General features: G+C 32.0%; 1 protein-coding gene across 11 annotated transcripts in view; it reads left to right on the top strand.

Moving 5' to 3' along the window:
• Positions 1 to 14,626, top strand: part of UBE2D3 (ubiquitin conjugating enzyme E2 D3) — a 51,670-nt gene extending 37,044 nt beyond the window's left edge. For all 11 annotated transcript variants that reach the window (XM_074273784.1, XM_074273786.1, XM_074273790.1 and 8 more), the window contains 4 exons: positions 7,733 to 7,810; positions 8,496 to 8,601; positions 11,710 to 11,803; positions 13,757 to 14,626. In XM_074273784.1, the coding sequence (XP_074129885.1) occupies positions 7,733 to 7,810; positions 8,496 to 8,601; positions 11,710 to 11,803; positions 13,757 to 13,802 (324 nt within the window). In that variant the 3' untranslated portion in view covers positions 13,803 to 14,626. The remainder of the gene's footprint in view (positions 1 to 7,732; positions 7,811 to 8,495; positions 8,602 to 11,709; positions 11,804 to 13,756) is intronic.
• The last annotated feature ends 5,512 nt before the right edge of the window (positions 14,627 to 20,138 follow it).

The raw sequence follows: 20,138 nt of genomic DNA on the forward strand, positions 1-20,138 counted from the left end.
TCGAGAGCAGATTGTATGTATGTCTGTCTGCTTTTATACTGAAATATTTATCAACTATATAATACTAGGGTACTGATTTGATTTTTTTTTTTTTTTTGTAGTAGTATAAGTAGATAATTTACGAAATAGTATTAGTTGTAAAGTCAGTTTTTATTAGGATAACTATTTACTTAGCCATTATTCTTGTGTGGTCTAACCAATTCAACAAGCACATACTACTAGCTATGTGTAGGTTCTAAATAATACAAAGTTGTTATTTTTGAAGGTTCTAGCCTGCTGTTTACTTCCTATTTGGGGAAGAGATATATCTAGGGAACAAAGGTGTGTTCATAGAATAAGTCCATACAAAGTACCTACATAATAAATTTAAATCATATATGAGGTTTGGGGGAGACTCTTGAGTGGAATCAGGAAAAGCCTCATAAAGATGGTATTTGAACTGAAGTTTGAAGGTAGATGTTTTAAGAGGTAGAAATGAGAAAAGGACGCATTCTAGATGTGAAAGATAGTCTAAGGCAAAGTCTAAAATTAGTAGGAAATTGAGTTGTTGAAAATGTAGACTGGGAGTAGAGGAGTAATTATAACAAGGAGAAAATTGGAGCCAGATTATGAAGAACTATATATATCAAATACAGGCACTTTGGTATTTTATCCTAAAAACAGTAAAGAACCATTGAAATTCTTGAACACAATAGTGTCACATTCAAACTTAAACATTAAGGAATATCATTTTAGCTGTTGTATGGAAGATGAGATTATTGAGAAACTTCAGGGCAGTCAATTAATAGATTACTACAGTGGTAATCTAGGCCAGAATTATTGAGGGACCTAGCTCTAGGATAGTTGTGGCTTAATAGAAATGGGGCTTAGATATAAAGTAGATTGTAGTAGTAGAATTGGCAAGATTTCGTAACTGATGGAAGAAAAGGAATAAATGATACAAAGGGTTTGATTGTGAAACCTGGATGACTGGGAAAAAAACAAAACTCAACAGAAAAGGGCAGATGAGTAAAAAGAGGTAGGTTTATGGAGAACGAAAATGAGTTTTCATTTGTCCGTCTAGATTTTCAAATGTCTGTGGAACATGGAGCCAGGAACTTTGTGTGGTTCTCAGGTCCGTTGACTGGAGTAAAAGGATTTAAAATTAAATAACACTGAAAGGCATGGGGCAAGTATATGTAGAAAACTTAAGTGCTGGATTGAGAAGTTTGTTTTTTATCCTAGATGCAGTAAAAGGCCATGAAAGATTTGTAAGTGTGGATGTGTAAAAAATAGATTGAAGAAGAAACTGTTGGCAATATGAGGCAAGGGATGATGATGAGGGCATCTATATTAGATGAGAGTGGGATGAATATTGATTGTTGTTTGTTGTTAATCTTGTTCTTTGAAATTATTAATGATTGATTATTAATTGAATTATTAATTATTGGTCAAGTTGCTAAGGTTTTCAGTTGGTTATCATTGTAGTGTTTTTTTTAAATTGTATACATAGCTCTCCTGTTTTTGCTCATTTCACTTTGTATTAATTTGTATGTTTTCCCATGTTTTCTTAAACTTATCCTAGATATCACTAAGAGTATTAATGCCAAAAGATTCAAAAGTACTTTAAAAAGCATTTTTTAACATGTTATTTTTTTTTTTTTGAGTTCCAAATACCCTTCTTCTCTCCTTTACCACCTCCTCCCTAAGACTGTAAGCATTATAATGAGTTATATATGCGCAGTTGTGTACATTTACATATTAGTCATGTTGTGAAAGAGGAAACAGACCAGAAAAAAATGTGACAAATAGTACTTTGATCTGCATTTAGAGTCCATCAGTTCTTTTTCTGGATGTGGATAGCATTATAGAGAATAGCTACAATACTGCTATAACTGTACAATGTTTTTCTGGTTCTGCTCACTTTGCATTAATTCCTATAAGTTTCTGGGTTTTTCTGAAATCATCCTGCTTGTCATTTCTTCACAGCACAGTAAGATTCATTACAATGACATACTACAACTTGTTTGGATATTTCCCAATTAATGGGCATCCTCTCAATTTTCAGTTTCAGAAGTTGGTTTATTCTTTATGGATATGTGTATTCAGGGAAACATCAAGAGTAACTTTAAAATTAGACACCTTGATAACCCAAAGTTATCAAGCACCCAAAGTGCTATCAAATGCGTATTTTGGAGGAGTGATATATTTTTTTGTAGTTATTGAATTTAAGTCAACTCTCCAGATGGTAGTTGGGACTCATCATGGATTCTCATTAAAGGCATCTACAAAGTTATGATCATTGAATTCCCTGAGAACTTATCAATCAAGGGGAAAAAAGAGTGTAGAGAGAAAAGAGGGCCAGGGATGATATTTTAGAAGATGTTCAGTGAGCTGGGAAAGTGGTGTGTGTGTTTTTTTTTTTTTTTTTTTTTTTTTGTTTTTTTTTTTTTTTAATTGAAGGATTATTCAAGGGTAAAAGGATTAAATTTAATCTGTTCAATTACAAAGGCAACATATTGAACAAATGGAAGGAATTTTTAAGTACTGGTTAAACTTCCTGACAACTAGAAAAAGAGATCTTAGTGGTGGAGCATTAGAACTAGAAGAGACTGGGTTCAAATCTTGCCTCATCCTTAAGAAACATTAGCATTTTAAAATTTAAAAGCATTGGCAAAGTTAGCTTCTCAAGAATTCCTTTTTCCTCTCCTTGAATAACCATTGCATCATATAATTCTTGGGGCTGTTGGGAAGGGACACTTTACAAACCTAAAATTCTAAACATGAGTTATTTTTGATGTTATTTAAAGAGAAATGGCTAGGTGACTCAAGGTCTCTTCCACTCTGAAATTCTATAGTTTTATAAGTAGAGTACACAACTATTAAAACTTGGAACAAATCACATCTTGATAAGCCTAAATTTTTCCCATCCATGAAATATAGTTAGTAAAGTAATGTTAGGCAAAATGGCCTCCAAGGTCTCTGCTAGCTCTATAGTGTAAGGATTCTAAATCTTTTTTCTTTTTAAAAAATATGCAAAGAGAATCTTTTATGTTAGTCTAGTGAAGCCTATAATCCGTCCTTAAAATTGTTTTTAATAGCACAAAATATGTAAGATTATCGCTCCCCTCTCCTCCCCCATACAGTGTCCTCTTGGTTCTGCTCATTTCCCTTTATATTTCACAAAAGTATTTCCATGTGAAGAAATACTTTTAAGATCATTGTCTTCATCATTTCTTTATAACATAGTATTCCATCAGAAATCATATACCATGACTTTATTTGGCCTTTACCCAATTGATAAGCATTCCTGTGATTTTCAGTTCTTTGCTACCATAAGGAGAGCTGCTATAAATAATCTTAAAACCATACAGATGCTTTTCCTTTTTCATTAATCATCTTTGGAAATAGACCTAGTAATGGTATTGTTGGGCCAAAGGGTATATATAAGTAGTTTAATAACTGTGGTCTAATTTCATATTGTTCTCCAAAATGACTAGATCATGTTACACCTCCGCCAACAATAAGTGTCCAATTTTCTGCATCCTCTCCAACATTTGTTGCTTTCCCCTTCAGCCATTTTAGCTAGTCTGGTAGGTATAAAATTGTAGTCATTATATAACTGGCAAGCATAGCCCAATATCAATACAGACAAAGTCAAAAATGGATAAATGACTTGGATAATAAAAAGAAATATTAAAAGAACATGGAATGTATTATCAAACTTATGGGATAGGTGAACAATTTAGAAATAATAAAAACAAATTTAGGTTTAAAATGGATAACTTCAATAACATTAAATTTGAAATGGTTTTGTACAAATACAACAAATTTAGCCAAGATTAGAAGGAAAGCAGAAAATTGAGGGGGGGTATTTATTATTTTATAGACAGTTATCAGAAAGCTCTGATAGAAAAAAAGAACTTTGTCAAATCTGTAAGAATATGAGACATTCTCCAATTGATAAATGGTCAAAGTAATATAAAGTTTTCCATGAAGAAATCAAAACAATTTTTATAGTCATGAAAAAAGTTCTAAATCATTATCGATTAGAAAAATACCAATTGAATCCACCTTGAATATTATTCCAGCTTTTTAAAGATCTTATTGTAGCAAAGAAGAACCCATTTCTTTAGGTATGCCCGTTCCATTTTTGAATAGATAAGAGACAGTGCTCTATAAAGATACTATATCCTGACCTTTTGTTTTTTTTTTGTTTTTGTTTTTTTAATTTTTACTCTGATTCATGGGTTTCAACATTAAAAAAATTTTTTTTTGGATTTCAATTTTTTTCTCCCTTTCAACTTTTCCCTATTTATTGAGAAGGCAACTTACAATATCAAGTGTGTATGTAAATGCAAAATGTTTTATTAGTTTTTTTTTTAAAATCTGGAATTATAGCACTTTTCAAAGTTTTTTGAAGTGAGCGTGTTATTACTAGGAAGTTTTTCATCAAACCTGTCTTAGCAAAACTTGTAACTTCCATCAATAGATGGATCAGAACAATTCTAATCCTCATTTGTGATAAATGTTTTGAATATACAGGCAGTTTTATTTTCCCTTAAGTAATTATCTTTTCTAAGCTAAATATTCCCTATTAAAATAATTTTAATATGGAATGACTTGATTTCTATGTTTTGAATGTACTTTTCTCCAAATGTTCTGCAGGATAGAATCCTGGAGCTACATAAAATTTATTGGATTGAATATTATTCCTTTCTTACTGAAGACTAAAATGAACTTTTTTTGGACTATTCCTGTGAACTTTTCTCAAATTGTATTTATGGTTGACCAAAACTTAAAAGGGATTTTGTGTATATGTATGTGGTTTTTTTTTTTTTTTTTTTTTTTTTTTTTTTTTTTTTTTGTAAGTACTTTTTGGCATCTAGACTAAGAAAAAATAAAGGCAGTCCCCTGCATTCAAGGAATTTATGTTCTCCTAAAGGAATGCACATTTCTATTCAAATAAACATTCAAATAAAAACTACTATACAAAAATGCAATTTTGAGTTGTGGGATAAGGATAGCAGCACTAATAGTTGTACATATTACAAAAAGCTTGTTCAAATACTTGGCATTGAATCTGAGCCTTCAAAGGAGACAGGGTTTCCAAGGAAGAGAGAAGAGGAAGAAAATGTATTCCAAGCATGGGAAGCTTGTGCAAAGACATGGGAGATGCTCTTATAGGTTGATTTGGCTTCAATGTAGAGGGAATAGAATGGGAGGGAGGGGTGTACAAATATTCAACATACAATAAGTAGAAAATACACTGGAACTAGAAAACCAAGTGGTGAAGTTGACATTTAATCTTAAAGAAAATAGGGAGAATTTTCTTGGAGTGGAATTATACAGATAGGATCTTTATTTTTTAGAAATATTATTTTGGCTTCTGTTGTAGATCCAGAGAAGTGAGACAGTAGATCATCAACTTCTGTCATTCACTACATGTATTCAATTTCCAAGTCTTAACTTTTTCTTCTTTTACAACAGGTTTTCCATCCATTTCTTCTCTTTGTTCTCACAATTAGGAGCATTAGTTCAGACCCTCATCTTTCATCTAGACTGTTGTTTTTCTTGTCTAGTCTAGTTGATCACTGAAGTGATCAACTGCAGTGACTCTTAGAGCTCTAGGATCAAATATAAACTTAAGATTAACTTTTAAAACCCTTCATATCTTCACCCCAGTGTAGTTTTCCAATCTCTTTATATAAATTGTTTTTTATATAAGGATTTTTTTTTTGTATATGTACCTCCCACATTTTTGTAGTCTTGCCAAAGTGGCTCCACTCTACTCCTAATGCAGAAGCTCCAAAGCTTTGCTTTGGTTATCCCAAGTGGAGGAAGTGTTCTTATGCCCCATAGAAAAATCTTAAAGGAAAAGTCCTATTTAGACCAGACGTTTACATGAAACTTTTTTTGTTTTTCCTCTGGCCAATGTCTGTGTTCTTTATGTGCTTATTGCTTGTTTCTTCCATTAGAATGTAATACAAATAAAACAATGTCTTTAACAGTGAAATGATTCCTATTCCCAAAGAGTATTTGGGAATAGGAATTAATTATTTCATTGTTATTTGTATCCCCAAGACTTAGCAGAGTACCTAGTACATAGTAAGCCTTTAATTATACCAGTTTGAAAGCTATTGAAATAGTTCATGGAAGAGACCTGTTGTGATGTGTAGAGAGAAGGTGATTAGAATTAGAAGGTATGTTGTGGGAATAGAACAGATCACAAGACATTGGGTGAATGAGAATGATGAGATGAGTATAATTCCTAGGTTGTGAACTTTTGTGACTAGAAAAAAAAGATGGTAATATATTTAACAAAGTAAAGGTGAGCTTTAAGGGAAAGAAAATTATTTTTGTGAATAGAGAATTTGAGGTGCCTGTGTGACTTGTAGGTAGTGATTACAGAATTATTGGTGTATAACTGGAAGGAGTCTTAGATGCCATCTATTACAAACCTCATTTGATAGATGGGGTTCATCAAGGTGATGTGTTTATCCCAGATTGTAAAAGAAGTTAGGTTGAGATGAGACATGAATCCAAGTCTTTGAGCCCCAGGTAGTTCTATTTTCATTGTGCCAATATGTTTTGAAGGCAGTTGATGTGGGATTTGAGCTGTTGCCTGATTTTGGGGGGGAGAGGGAATGTATGTGTTAAATTTTAGGAACCTAATATTTGTTGGTGGTAGTGATGGTGTGGACTTTTTGCCCACTGGATTTCTTGGCAAAGATATTGAAGTGGTTTACCTTTTTTCCTCTCCTGTTCCTGTTTTATGGAAATTTTAGATAAAAGTTGGATTTCATTTTTAAGAGTTGTTTTGTTTTGTCTGTGTTTCTACTCATTAGTTTGTAAGGTTCTAAGAAGTCAAGAATTATTATTTCACTTTTGTATCGCTAGGTCTTAATAGAGTGCTTTGGATTTGGTAAATGTCTTTTATCAACTTGAAGCTTAAAAAAGAACTCTACAACTAAACACATGGTAGTATAACTTTTCTCTGTCAAAAAGGAAAAAAATTATTTCCTGAATAATCTCTTCTGAAAATACTTTTGAGACAGATAAATGCTTTTTATTTCTGTAGCTTGTGTTGGGGACAAAAAAAATTTTACTTTTTAGTTACTATAGCTAAAGGCAGATCCTGGTGCATTAATAATTAGTTGATAGGTTTCCCCTAATTTAGCTGTATTCAGTTTTGCAAAGAATATTTTAATTTTCATATTTTTTTCCTCAGTATTTTCTTATCTTTTTTCCTTGGTTAAAGTGATTTCAATCTTAAATCTTAGCAACTGGTTTGTAGTTAGTTAACTACAAATTTGTCTTAGCTTTCTTCTAGTGTATAGCTTTAGTATATTTAACATGAAAACTGCTTAACTAGTCTTTCTTGTCTTTTAATACTGTCGAGCAGAGATGTCAAACTCCCAACTGTTCTCATTTTAAAGGCATCAAAGTAAAATATAATTGGAAAATGTTTAAAAATAAAATACAGATAATATTAATTTGTGATTTTCTAAGTCAATATGCAGCTGTAAGAATTTTGAAATTGATATCTCTGCTGTAGGGCATGGAATATTCCAAATTCTTGGAATAGAATAATTTTAGATTGATTTTTAGTTGGACATCTCATAAAAATTAACTTTGACTTAATATTGTGTACTGTTTTGTAATTTTGCTTCATGATCAAAAATGCTGAAATTTTAAGTCAATATTTAAGGGATGCCATGGACTTAAAATTAAACAGTTTTTTTTTTGACAGAATGACAGCCCATATCAAGGCGGTGTATTCTTTTTGACAATTCATTTCCCTACAGACTACCCCTTCAAACCACCTAAGGCAAGTATTTCTCAAAATAATTGATATATAGTGATATTTTACTTAGGAAATATTTATATTTGTACATGTGTCCTAATTTTTACCTCCTCTATTAACTTTTAATGACAATTAACAAATATCTTAATTCATATTTATAAGATTTTCATCTTTTTTTTTTTTTTTCTCAGAAAAACTTTTACATAAAAGTTTGAGTTTTGAATAAAACTGAAACATTTAGGTAGTCCCTAAGAATGACTTGATCTTATAGAAAGGATGATTATAGTATCATTGGAATAATTAGGTTTATACACAAATGAATGTGGGCAGTTCAGATACAAATACTTTCCTTTCTTTTTGAAGTAAATATTTTATGGCATTTTGGTATTTTATATCATTTTGGTAATTTTAGACACAAAATTTTAGTAGGATCCAAAAAGCTTACACTTTCTACCAAATTTTCTCTCTATTCAAAATTCTCATATTGCAATTGAAACTACCTGTCTTCAGAAGATAACATTTGACCTTTTTATAGTTATTACTGATTTGTGAGCACTAAATGTTTTGTTTGCTTGAATTCATCATTAAGATATAGAATTAACTTGTTTTTGTTCCTTTTTATCTCCATGATTGAATTAGATGCCAATTTAAAAAATAGACTTATTTTTTCTCTTGGAAAAGCCCTTAAATATTTTATTCTTTATTTTAGGTTGCATTTACAACAAGAATTTATCATCCAAACATTAACAGTAATGGCAGCATTTGTCTCGATATTCTAAGATCACAGTGGTCTCCTGCTTTAACTATTTCTAAAGGTAAAAGAAAAAGAAATGAAGATTATATAGTTGTTGATAGTACTTTTTATTCAGGTATCAGTTAAAAGTTAATTATACTTACTACATGTTCACATTTTCATCTGTTTATTGCTTCCATGAAAGTTTGTTGCTACTTTAGAAGCCTCTTTTAAAAAGTTTCCTTTGGGTCAAAAAGTAGATTTTTAAAAATAATCTGTTGTCCAAGGAACCATATTCTAAGACTTCTATATTGTCTTACGTACTCTTTTAAATAAAATGTTCTAATATATTGACAAATTTTTATTAACATAACCCATCTTGAGATTGACATAACATGCTGGCAACAAAAAAATACCTCTAAAATATTTATTTATTTATTTAAATTTAATTTTGCTCTTTCTCCATTAGCCAATTTGATTTAACCATCTTGGAGCCAGGTACTTAAAACATTTAAATACAGAATGTATTTTAATAGCATATACCTATCAGCCTGTAAAATGATTGAATTTATAAAACTTATAGCTTCAAAACTCTCAAGTTATATACTAAGAAATTAAAGTTACATATAATATAATACATCACAAATTTAGCCTCAATTCAGTAAACCAAATGTCTATGTATGGAACTCTATGCTTCGCATGGCGAGAGATTAAAAAGTTTATATAAACCATTGTCAACAACTCATACTTTCAATGATTATATAAATATTTTTTCATATAATTTTTCTACGGGTTAGATTTCTATAATTTTCTTACTTTTGGTCACCTTTGTGAAGATGGGAATAGAAGAGTATCTTAGAATTTGTCTCATGCACTGTATTTGGGACTGTGATTTTAGAATTCATGTGTAGTAGCTTGTAATGGACATTTTCACAAATTTTTACCATTTTGTTCTTGCCATTTCATTCTAAAAGTTCCTTAGTATTATCTCACTTTTTCAGTCATTTTAGTTGTGTCCCATTCTTTGCACCCCATTTGAAGTTTCTTAGCAAAGATACTAGAGTGGTTTGCTATTTTCTTCTCCAACTCATTGGACAGATTGAGGAAACTGAGGCAAACAGCACTAAGTGAGTTCTCCAACGTTACTCAGCTGATCAGTGTCTGAGGCTAGATTTGAACTCAGGAAAGTGAGTCTTCTGGACTCCAGGCCTGGCATTCTTTCCATAGTGCTGCATAAGCTGTCCCATTATCTGGCTTTACTTGAGATTTGAGATCTGTGATCAAGCTTTCTGTAAACTTTTTTCCCTTTTGCTTTTCTGCTGTTTTTGAAGTGATTTTGAACAAGTTTTTGGTCACTTTTCTATCTTAATGATCTTATGAAACATTTATATTCCTAACTGGTATTATTCTTACTTGTCATAGCTTTCTACTTGGCAAGGAGATCAAGTGTTTGTGGCTTCTGTGATTTCTAGGCAGTTTTATGAATAGCAGTGATTTGTAATGGTGCTCATTTCCCTGTTTCAGTAGATGTTTAAATCAGGTTGGAGTTGACTTGATTGAATGCCATCACTTTGATTTAGTCTACTAATTTGCTATCAGTTTTATCCTTTGCTTGAAAAAAGTTCTATGGTGTGAATTTCCAGTCAACTTTTTTTGTTTCTCCTTACTTTCATTAAGAACTAAAAGAAGGGGTAGAATGGACCTTGGTTATGAAGTGACCCCACAGTAGGATATATTCCAAAATGTCTATCTCTTTCTGCACCTTGAGTCCATCACAACTTTGTTGGGAAGCAGATAGCTTATTTTATTTATCCTATATCTTCTGGAGACCGTGGTTGAGGTTGCTTTTATCAAGAGTTCTGACTTTCTTTGTAATTTTGCTTTTCTCCTGGTAATATACCATAATTCAATCTAAAGAATACTCTTTTAGATTTCTGTTCTTCTCTTTCCTTCTTTATCTTTTCATAGAACTAAGAAGTTTGTTTTGCTTGCCAGAACAAATGTTACCATTTAACTTTTTGACACCTCACTTGTTTCCCATTTGACATTGATAGATTTCTAAGCCAAACTTCCGTGTTTGTTAAATCCTCTTTTCTCCAATTTAGGTCATGGGGGGTGGTGTTCTGATCTACTCCTCTCAGATCCCCATTGTAAGAAAGAAAAAGGGTTTATGCCCCTCTTTTTTTTGCCCTTTTCCTCTTCAAGATTCATTCAATTTCTATCTTCTGTGAGAAGATAGGGTTCCATCTCTGCTGATAATGCCTTTAATTCTGCAAATAGTGAAATTTATGTTTTCTATATAAGCTTAATACAGATTACGATTTTAATTTTGTTTCTAATGCCTCTCACTTAGGTGCTTCAGAAATTTTTATCTCATCAGTTGCCTTTTTTTTTTTTTTTTTGTGGTATTATTTTATTGCCTATAAGTTCTAGTGCTTATCAGTCTTTTTGAAGAATTTTTGTTTTCTATAGATATAAAGTGTTTGGACTCTTGATTTCTTGCCTTCCCATTTGTATTTGAAGTTATTGAGGTTGTTAGATATACAGAAATAAAAGGATCTGTTTCCCTCGTGATTTTTACCATTGGATCGAGGTGAAGTGACTCCTGTTACAAGTGGTTCTTAAATCCATGTGCTCCTAATCAAAACCAGCTCTCTTATCTACAGAGTGGTCTGAAAATATTCTAGCATTAAAGTAGTGTTGATGGGTTTTGTTGATCTTTTGGAATTTCCCTTCATTTTCATCCTCTTCATCAAATATTGAAGAAAGCTACAGTTTGTAGAGGATTTTTCAAATGTTTACATTTACTCCCAAATAAAGTAATCGTTTTCCACTGTATATATGATCAAACCCATTCTTTTTTAAGTCTTTCCAAGGAGAAACTGAGTTTCTTTCCATTTACTTATAAGTACAAATACCATGTTCATGTCACGATGCCCCTTCCCTTTTTTATTTAGTGTGGTAGTCACCGTCAGGCTTTCATTATGAAGAGCTCTGTAGGAGGTATGACCATGGCTCCCAAGATTATCTTTATATTATTTCTTTACCTTGTTGCTACCTTATGATTGAAATTGTAAGACTCTCAAGTATTTTTAAGAATTAAATTAAGAAAGCCCTTGCATATTTTAAAAATTATTTTGTTATTTATGCAGATTGATTTGATGTTTTGAATCAAACTGTTCTCTTTCAGTTCTTTTATCCATTTGTTCACTGCTATGTGATCCAAACCCAGATGACCCCTTAGTGCCAGAGATTGCACGGATCTATAAAACAGACAGAGACAAGTAAGTAAAAAGCAATTTAAGGAGAAAAACACTTTGCAAAATGGAAAATTGTTTTTACTCACTGGACTTGTTATACTCATACCTTGTATGATTGTTTTTAGGAATCCTCAAGAGTTGAGATGTAGAAATACAGTATTAAAATGGGTTGTAAACTTATTATGAAGGGAAGATGAGCCTTTGAAACCTTTTTAAAAGGTTTTTAAAATTTTGTTAATAAGTTTTAGATAAAAGTAGTGAAAAATCAAGCCATGATTTTACCTTTTATCTTTTTTTTTCTATGAGAAAAGCAGTCATTTTTCATTAATCACTGTTTACATAATTTTCATAATCTTTGTGACTTTGAATATGTAGAATTCATCACCAACACGATTAGTTTTATATTTGTGAAAATTAATCCTAACTTGTTTAATTAGGTACAATAGGTTAGCCAGAGAGTGGACAGAGAAATACGCTATGTTGTAGGGTAAGGAGACCTGTACTTTATAGTGCATTTAATCATAAGTATTGCCAGCACTTGAGTGCTGCATGCTTTAAAGCACTGAATAACTAACAAAAGGTAATGGATGCAGTAGTGAACGGAATCTGTACATTTTAACAGCTTGATTATCTGATTAGTGTGAAAATGTAATTGAGTAGTCTATTGCTTGATCTGTATGCATGTCAGAGTAATTGTAGTAGTAATATGAGATTTGAATTAAATAGCCTGTTTCTTGAACTGGTAAGACATATTTAACTAACAGCTTTGGTAGAAACGGAATGTAGTAGGTTATAACAAAGACCTAACTAAATTTTACTTAGGTACAGAAGTTATCAAATTTATTTTAGGAAAAAATACTGTTAAGCCTGTTTCGTTAACCATAACTTCTACTACTGACAAGCATGCATGTGTATCTGTGACACTTTGTTGTGTAAAGTATAGGGTTTTTGAAAGGAGTACTTAAAGAATAAAGCCACAAATGTAGATTGAAAAAATTTTAATAATTGAATTTACATGAAAGCACAGGGTGAGTTGTTTTTGTCTCAAGGAAAAACATCTCATGCCCTATACTCCAAGTATGTACACTTAATTCTTAAAATGATCACTATATTTTAAATTAAGGTAGTTTCTGGTAACATTGATGTCCTTTTGACATTTAAAAAAGTGATTGATGGCATTTACTTCTGTCATTAGGTATTTCATTTCTACATCATTTCTTCTCTAGTCCTTTTCTACCTCTATGTCATAGGTTTGTTGGTTGTCCAGAAAAGTATTAGTCTTTCTAATGATAATGGGGGCTAGGTAACTTGCTACTTCAAAGAAGTGAGGTGGAAGACAGGACATGGTGTGAGAATGGGTCTCCTTGTCTCTTATCAGGCTGAAAAAACAGTTCATACATAGATTTAATCCCAATAATGAGTGTTCATTTTTTTTTTTAACCTTAACTAGTTTTTCCCCTTTGACTTGATTGGCTTTAGCAGTTCAGAACTTGCAGCTTAAGTGGTAGACCAGCCTCCCCAACAGCAAAGGACTATAGGCAGGAGGCTTCTGGTGCCATTTCTGGTATAAACACATACTTAACAAGATTTTGATAAAACCTTTTCTTGATTTTGTGCTGTACTATAGTTTAAGCATTTCTTCCACACACACCCCCTCCCCCAGCTTACACATAGTGAGTTTGAGCTTTTCCACAATATAAGTTATTTTCAAATGTGTGAGAATGAATGTAATAGTTGTAATTAATTTTAATGTGTTTTAGTTCTAATTGAAACAATAATTGGCGGCTTTCTAAATAAAAATTTTATTTGCCCCCATTTTGTTGAAATAATGAGCACCAAAAGCTCTTTTGTCTTTGAAGGGTATCCTCTAGATGGATTTCTTGATTAATTAGCTGTCTTTAAGTGTTTTAAAGAATTGTGTAAGTTTTAAAGCTTTATTGGTTTAGAACTTCTCAAAATCTTTCCCATTATTTACAGGTACAACAGAATATCTCGAGAATGGACTCAGAAGTATGCCATGTGATGCTACCTTAAAGTCAGAATAACCTGCATTATAGCTGGAATAAACTTTAAATTACTGTTCCTTTTTTGATTTTCTTATCCGGCTGCTCCCCTATCAGACCTCATCTTTTTTAATTTTATTTTTTGTTTACCTCCCTCCATTCATGCACATGCTCGCCTGAGAAGACTTAAGTTCTTCCAGCTTTGGACAATAACTGCTTTTAGAAACTGTAAAGTAGTTACAAGAGAACAATTGCCCAAGATTCAGAATTTAAAAAAAAATGGGAGCATGTGTATTATTGGCCAATGTCTTCACTTTAACTTGGTTATGAGACTAAACCCATTCCTCACAGCTCTAATAGATGCTGAAGATACCTTCTGAGGGGGAGGGAGATGGATGCGCAATTGTCATAACAAAGGAAGCAACTTTACTGTAGCAGCATCCATCTGGTTTAAGCCTTCCATTGTTAGAGATTTGAGGTTTCATGATATACTTTATGCTCATAACTGATGTGGTTGGAGAATTGGTATTGAATTTATAGCATCAGCAGAACAGAAAACGTGATGTATTTTATGCATGTCAATAAAGGAATGACCTGTTCTTGTTCTACAGAGAATGGAAATTGGAAGTCAAACACCCCTTGTATTCCAAAATAGGGTCTTGAACTTTTTGTAATTTTCATTTAAATTTTGTTAGGAGGCTTGGAGCTATTAGTTAATCTATCTTCCAATACACTGTTTAATATAGCACTGAATAAATGATGCAAGTTGTCAATGGATGAGTGATCAACTAATAGCTCTGCTAGTAATTGATTTATTTTTCTTCAATAAAGTTGCATAAACCAATGAGTTAGCTGCCTGGATTAATCAATATGGGAAACAAAATATTTTGTAAATGCAAAGCTGTTTTTTGTATATACTGTTTGGATTTGCCTCATTGTTTGACATCAAATGATGATGTAAAGTTCAATAGAGTGATTATTTTGCCATGTTCAGTTAAAGTACACAGTCTGTTTCAGGTTAACACATTGATCAGCCCGATGTGTGCAAAAGTTATAAGCTAATCTGGTAACAGTGTAGCTGTATTGCTGCACTTAATTTACTGTTGCCCAGAGTTTGAATGGACTTGGCACCCAGAAGTTTTGAAAAAGAGTTTATGTGGGGGCAAACTGTCTCTAGGTGCCACCACTTCTTGCTGACTTTTTTCACCATGTACATTTGAAAACAGCTTAAAAACCCTAATATGGGAGTATTAATGGGACAAATATACAAAATAAAGTACTGTTTGGTGTGGGAGTTGTCAAGAGGCCGTGTCAGTGACTTTATGTGAAATTTTCATAACCTTTGAAAAGAATTTGTTCAGCCATATACCTTAAGCATTATAAAGTCAACAGGTATACTTAAGGAGATTGTAAAAATAATGAATGAGTAAAAGTTACTGATACTGAAAGGATTTGGGGTGGGGGTGGGGGGGGAAGATCATTCAATAACTATACCATTAGTTTAACTTTAGCTGATAGGGCATCCACTTCATTTCTGTAGTTTTTGCTTATTTTCTCTAGTTGTCCATTGCTTATTTTTTATGGTCTGGTACTCTCAATTTTTAGTGCATTTGTGACTTATCCAGCACTCCCTTTTTGCACTATTTTCAGTTAATGTGCAATCTTATTCCTTGTCTCTACAAAGACATGGAAAACTAAATGTAAAATAAATGTGAAATCTTAATTTTTATAAAAATTTGAATATGTAGTTTGGATATGATTTATTGACTTAAAAATAATTTTTTGCTCTTTAAAATAAAAGGGAAATGCATGCTTTCAGAAAGTTTTTTTTTTTTCTCTTTTAAATAAGAATGACATTGGAAATTCATTTTCACCCAATTATTTAGGAAAGGTCTCTTATTGTCATTCTAAATTTAATGTTTGATTTAGTTTACAAATTATAGAATGATAATAGGTAGATAAAATGTTTTGGTGAAATTCTAAAGCAATTTTAATCCTTTTGGGGGGGGCAGTGAATGATCAAACTTAAAAGTCTTTTCTACCCACCTGATCGTGAAGAATTAATTTGGTTTGCCTCCTAAGATAGATTATTTTTTTCAGTGCAATTAAGAAATATCTTCCCTGTTCAACAATTTAGTGGATTAGTTACTGGGACCAAAAATTTGAAATTGTAGAATTTAAACATTCACCGAAAAACTGATTCCTTAACTAGTCTCTTCAATTTGACTTCTTCAACATTAGACATGGAAAGTTGTTACACTTCATAAGTGTAAAAATAAGCAGGGTTAGGACTTTGTGCTGATGAAAGAAGGTAGTTTAGGATACACCTTCTTTGTGAATCTAAGTCCCCCAGCTTTTCACAAAGACAATCATTGACTTGGAGAAACCATCCAGAAAGTGTTCTCTGGGTCTTGGAGAACAGTTATGACGAAACTAGAGAAACTAGTGTACTGTTCTGAATTCTTATTATATGGCCACTCGATATCAAGTTCACTAAAACCATAAGCTACCAAAAAACTACTTGGAAAGGGCCAGAAAGGGGAAAAAAAAAATAAATTGGCCATATGACCATAAATTGGCCATATGACCACAAATTAGTGATGTTACATAATGCAGCAGAAAATTGAGGTGAATTTGTTGAAGGTACTAGAAAGTTATTTAGTGGTGTGTTGAGTTCTGGATTTGGAATTGAGGGTTCAAATCTTACCTCTGCCACTTATTACCTGTGTGATTTTTTTTTTTTTTTTTTTTTTTTTTTTTTTTTTTTTTTTTTTTTTTTAATGAAGTTGCAGCCTCTCAGGGTGTCAATTCATTTATAAAATGAGATCGTTAGAATAAATGACGTCTAAGGTCTCTTCTAGCTCTAACTCTGATCCTATGAACTTAATAGCCAAAATGGATCATAGGCAATTTAGTACCTGAAACTATCATACATTTTTAATGCAAATAGTCTGTTTAGGAAAAATCCAGTTGGCCTTTTAGTACTCAAGAGCTTTGTCTTAAGTGTCTTTCTGTCTTTACTCTTTCAGGTAATGTTCCTGAATGCATTTGCAATATTTTTGTTTCCAAAAGTCTTTTTCATTTGAAAATGATCTTTTACACACAATATGTTTAAGGATTTTAAAGATAGTGACATTGGGGGGGGGGGGTTAAAGGACTTAATTAGTTCCAAGATTAGTTCCACTGTGCCATATTCTCTCTCCTACCTTATTTGTGATGTCACAAAAGTCTCTCACAAAGGGACCTGCAGAAGGTTTTTGATGAGTTAAGCTTCAAGGAACTATACTATTTATTTTTAAGAAGCCTGTTTCAGATTTCTAACATTTTGCTTTAAAAAAAAAAAAAAAGCAATCAGTAAATACTTGTGATGACAATTCCCCCATCAGAGGATAAGTTTCTCTTAAGTTGTAGTAAATTAATGGTCTTCAAGTTGATAAAGCTATATTACCACATGATGACCATTACCCAATTAGGGTAGATCCTTGAACAAAAGAGAAGCTTATAGGCCTATGAAGTTTTTATATCTTGAGCAAGAACTTCCGGTAAGGGCTTGTAATCTTTGCTGGCAGTTTTAAAGAATTCATACTCATCTTTCCATTTTGATAAGATATAATTAAAGCAGTACTTTGATATAGAAGTAGGATTCTTGATCCACCTCTTTTGTTTCATTACCTTTACATTCTTTTCACATTTTTTTCTCTTATTTTGTGAAATAACACTTGAGTATTATATATTTCAATACAATTTTTGACACATGAATAGTTTTCATTATGTAGTGTTTAGCACTACAAACTTACGAATATTTGAAGTTGCTTTGTATGTGATAAGTTTTGTAGCTCTTCCAGTAATTGATTTTTAATTGAGGCCTTTAAAAAAAGTTAGTGTTAATGGAATTAAACTGGAATAATTCATCTTTATTTGCCCAAAGAAGTTTTTAAGTTTATTAAGCATAAAATTTGAAAATGTTGATTTCCAGAAATTTGATTTTTTTCTGGAGAGAGGAGGAAACCCCTATAAACTTAGCAATCATTATAACTGTAGTTTCATGGCCACAGATTTTTGAGAAAAAGTGGTCCCTTTAGTTTGGGGCTTAATTTTTTTGTTTGTTTTTAGTCACAAAACAACTAATTTTCTATTTTTTTAACCGACCTTTGATTTTTGTCTGTTTAGGGAGCTCATCCTGAGGAACTACCAATGCAGTGTATTGGCATTTGTGCAACTTGGAGAGTTGCCTGGGGCACTAAGAGTTCAAGGGACAGACTGGACTTGAACCCATCTCTTCCTAACTAAGGTCAGCTCTATTGAATTGGCCAGGCTGCCTTAGATTTTAATTGGGTGAAATCCAACCAGATCTAGTAGGTTTTAAAGTTTCATGGAACTTTGCAACCATAGTTTAAGAACGTTTATTTTGCAGATAAGTGGTGACTTGCCCAAAGGTCAGAGGGGCAGAACTGGAACTAAACCCCAGTCCAGTTATCTTTTATCCTGTTCTGTTTCCCCTCATGTATTCACTATCACAAACTAATAGTAAAACATTGCTACAAAGAAATTATTTAATTACAATTGTACATTGTAAGAACTCTCGTATTTGTAGCTATTACAAATCTCTTTTACAGTTGAATTCTGAATTGATGACATTTGCAAGCAAGTATAATTGGAATGTGAAGATGTGAGCTCAAATCCTGTCTAGCTCTGTGACTCCTGGACATGTCACCTATCTTTTTTCTTTCATTTGTAAAAATGGAATAATAGCACCTACCTCACAGAGTTATTATGAGGACCAAATGAGATGGACCAAAGCACTTCGCAAACCCTCAAGTGCTATATAAATGCTAGCTAATATTTTGTTTTAAGGGGAAAAAAAAGAAATAAGGGTTTTCAAACTAGAATATTAGTTTTTGGAGTCCACAAAGTGCGCTTTTCTACTTAGTAGTTTGAACTTTCTTTAAGATACTTCTGTTAGATAATATTCCATTCAAAGCATTTTCATTTGTAAATGGAAATATGTTCAAAAAACAAGATTGATTGAGGATAATTACAAAAATGGCTTTTTGCAGGGAGGGAATAAAACTCATGTTCTTAGTACTTTTTGCTAGACTTGACTAGTTTTGGAACAGAAACAGACTTTATAAACATAACTAGAGTGGAGTTGCCTTGTAAATTATTGAGCCTGCTTTCTTCTATATTAATTTTAAAAGGTGATCCATTCCAATGTGAAGAACAGGGAAGGAAAACTGATAGTGCAGTTTAAAAGTATGCCAGCATTTTTTAAAAGATGTTGTTCTACATCTACCTTTTTTTTTTTTTTTTTAAATTGGTGTAATTAATGTTTTCTGAAATGTCAGTGCTTACAAATATATCTGAAAATAGTTTGAAAAGCTTAGGGGAGGAGAAAATTTGATACTCAGCTTCTCAATGAGTATAGCAATGTTCAAAATTTTGCACTTGAGATTTTGATTTTATTTAAAAGTTCATTTTAATATTTCAATAAAATATGTAATATTAAGAAAGTAAATAACAATAAATACATACAATAGTTTTTAGGATTCAGATCTGTATGCTAAAATTTAGTCCCTAAAAACCTATTTTGGAATGATTCCTGGAATGACAAGTACAAAAGGGCTTACTCATTTTTCTGTTCTAAAAAGTGATAATGAATGAGCAAAGATGCAAGCAATATGCCATATTTTCATTTTAAAATGAGTATTAATGGCTGATAGAGTTCTCTCCTGAATTTCCATATCAGTTAATGTCCACTTCTTGGCAAATGATCATAGATCAGAAAGCCAAACTTAATGTCATGAAAAATATTTTAAGACTATGCATTTGCTTTTCCATATTTTACTTTGCTATATATTTATGTTCAAGCTACATTCATCCTTTCAAGCTATATTCATTCTTTTGATTTCTACTCTTGGAATACAAATAGTGTACTTAAATGTAAAGCAACAGTTATTACCACTTGTGATGTTTTCCATTTTGCAGTAGTAAGTGAAGGAGAGGAGGCAAGGTGTCCAATTCCTTAACTTTTTTTTCTTTAGCCTACTTGCCAATGTATTTAAAATACTGTTATAAAGAAGTGGCTTTGTGAAGTAGTTATTTTCATCTCTTTTCTAGTATCTAATTGTAATTTTTGAAAGGAAAAATAAAGGGAGAGACCAAAAGAGTTGAATCCTTCAATTACAGGGAAATACGAATTTTTATATTGCCAAATTCCTTTTGAGATCCTTCTGGACTATGATTTGTGGCTATATATATTCTGAAACCCTTTTAGCTCTAAATCTTTTTTGCTTCTTAAAGATCTTTTATTAATCTACTTATTTTAGAGATGAGGAAAAGCCCCATCCAAAGTAAAA

Source organism: Sminthopsis crassicaudata, chromosome 6 (assembly GCF_048593235.1).
Source record: "Sminthopsis crassicaudata isolate SCR6 chromosome 6, ASM4859323v1, whole genome shotgun sequence".
Taxonomy (NCBI): domain Eukaryota; kingdom Metazoa; phylum Chordata; class Mammalia; order Dasyuromorphia; family Dasyuridae; genus Sminthopsis; species Sminthopsis crassicaudata.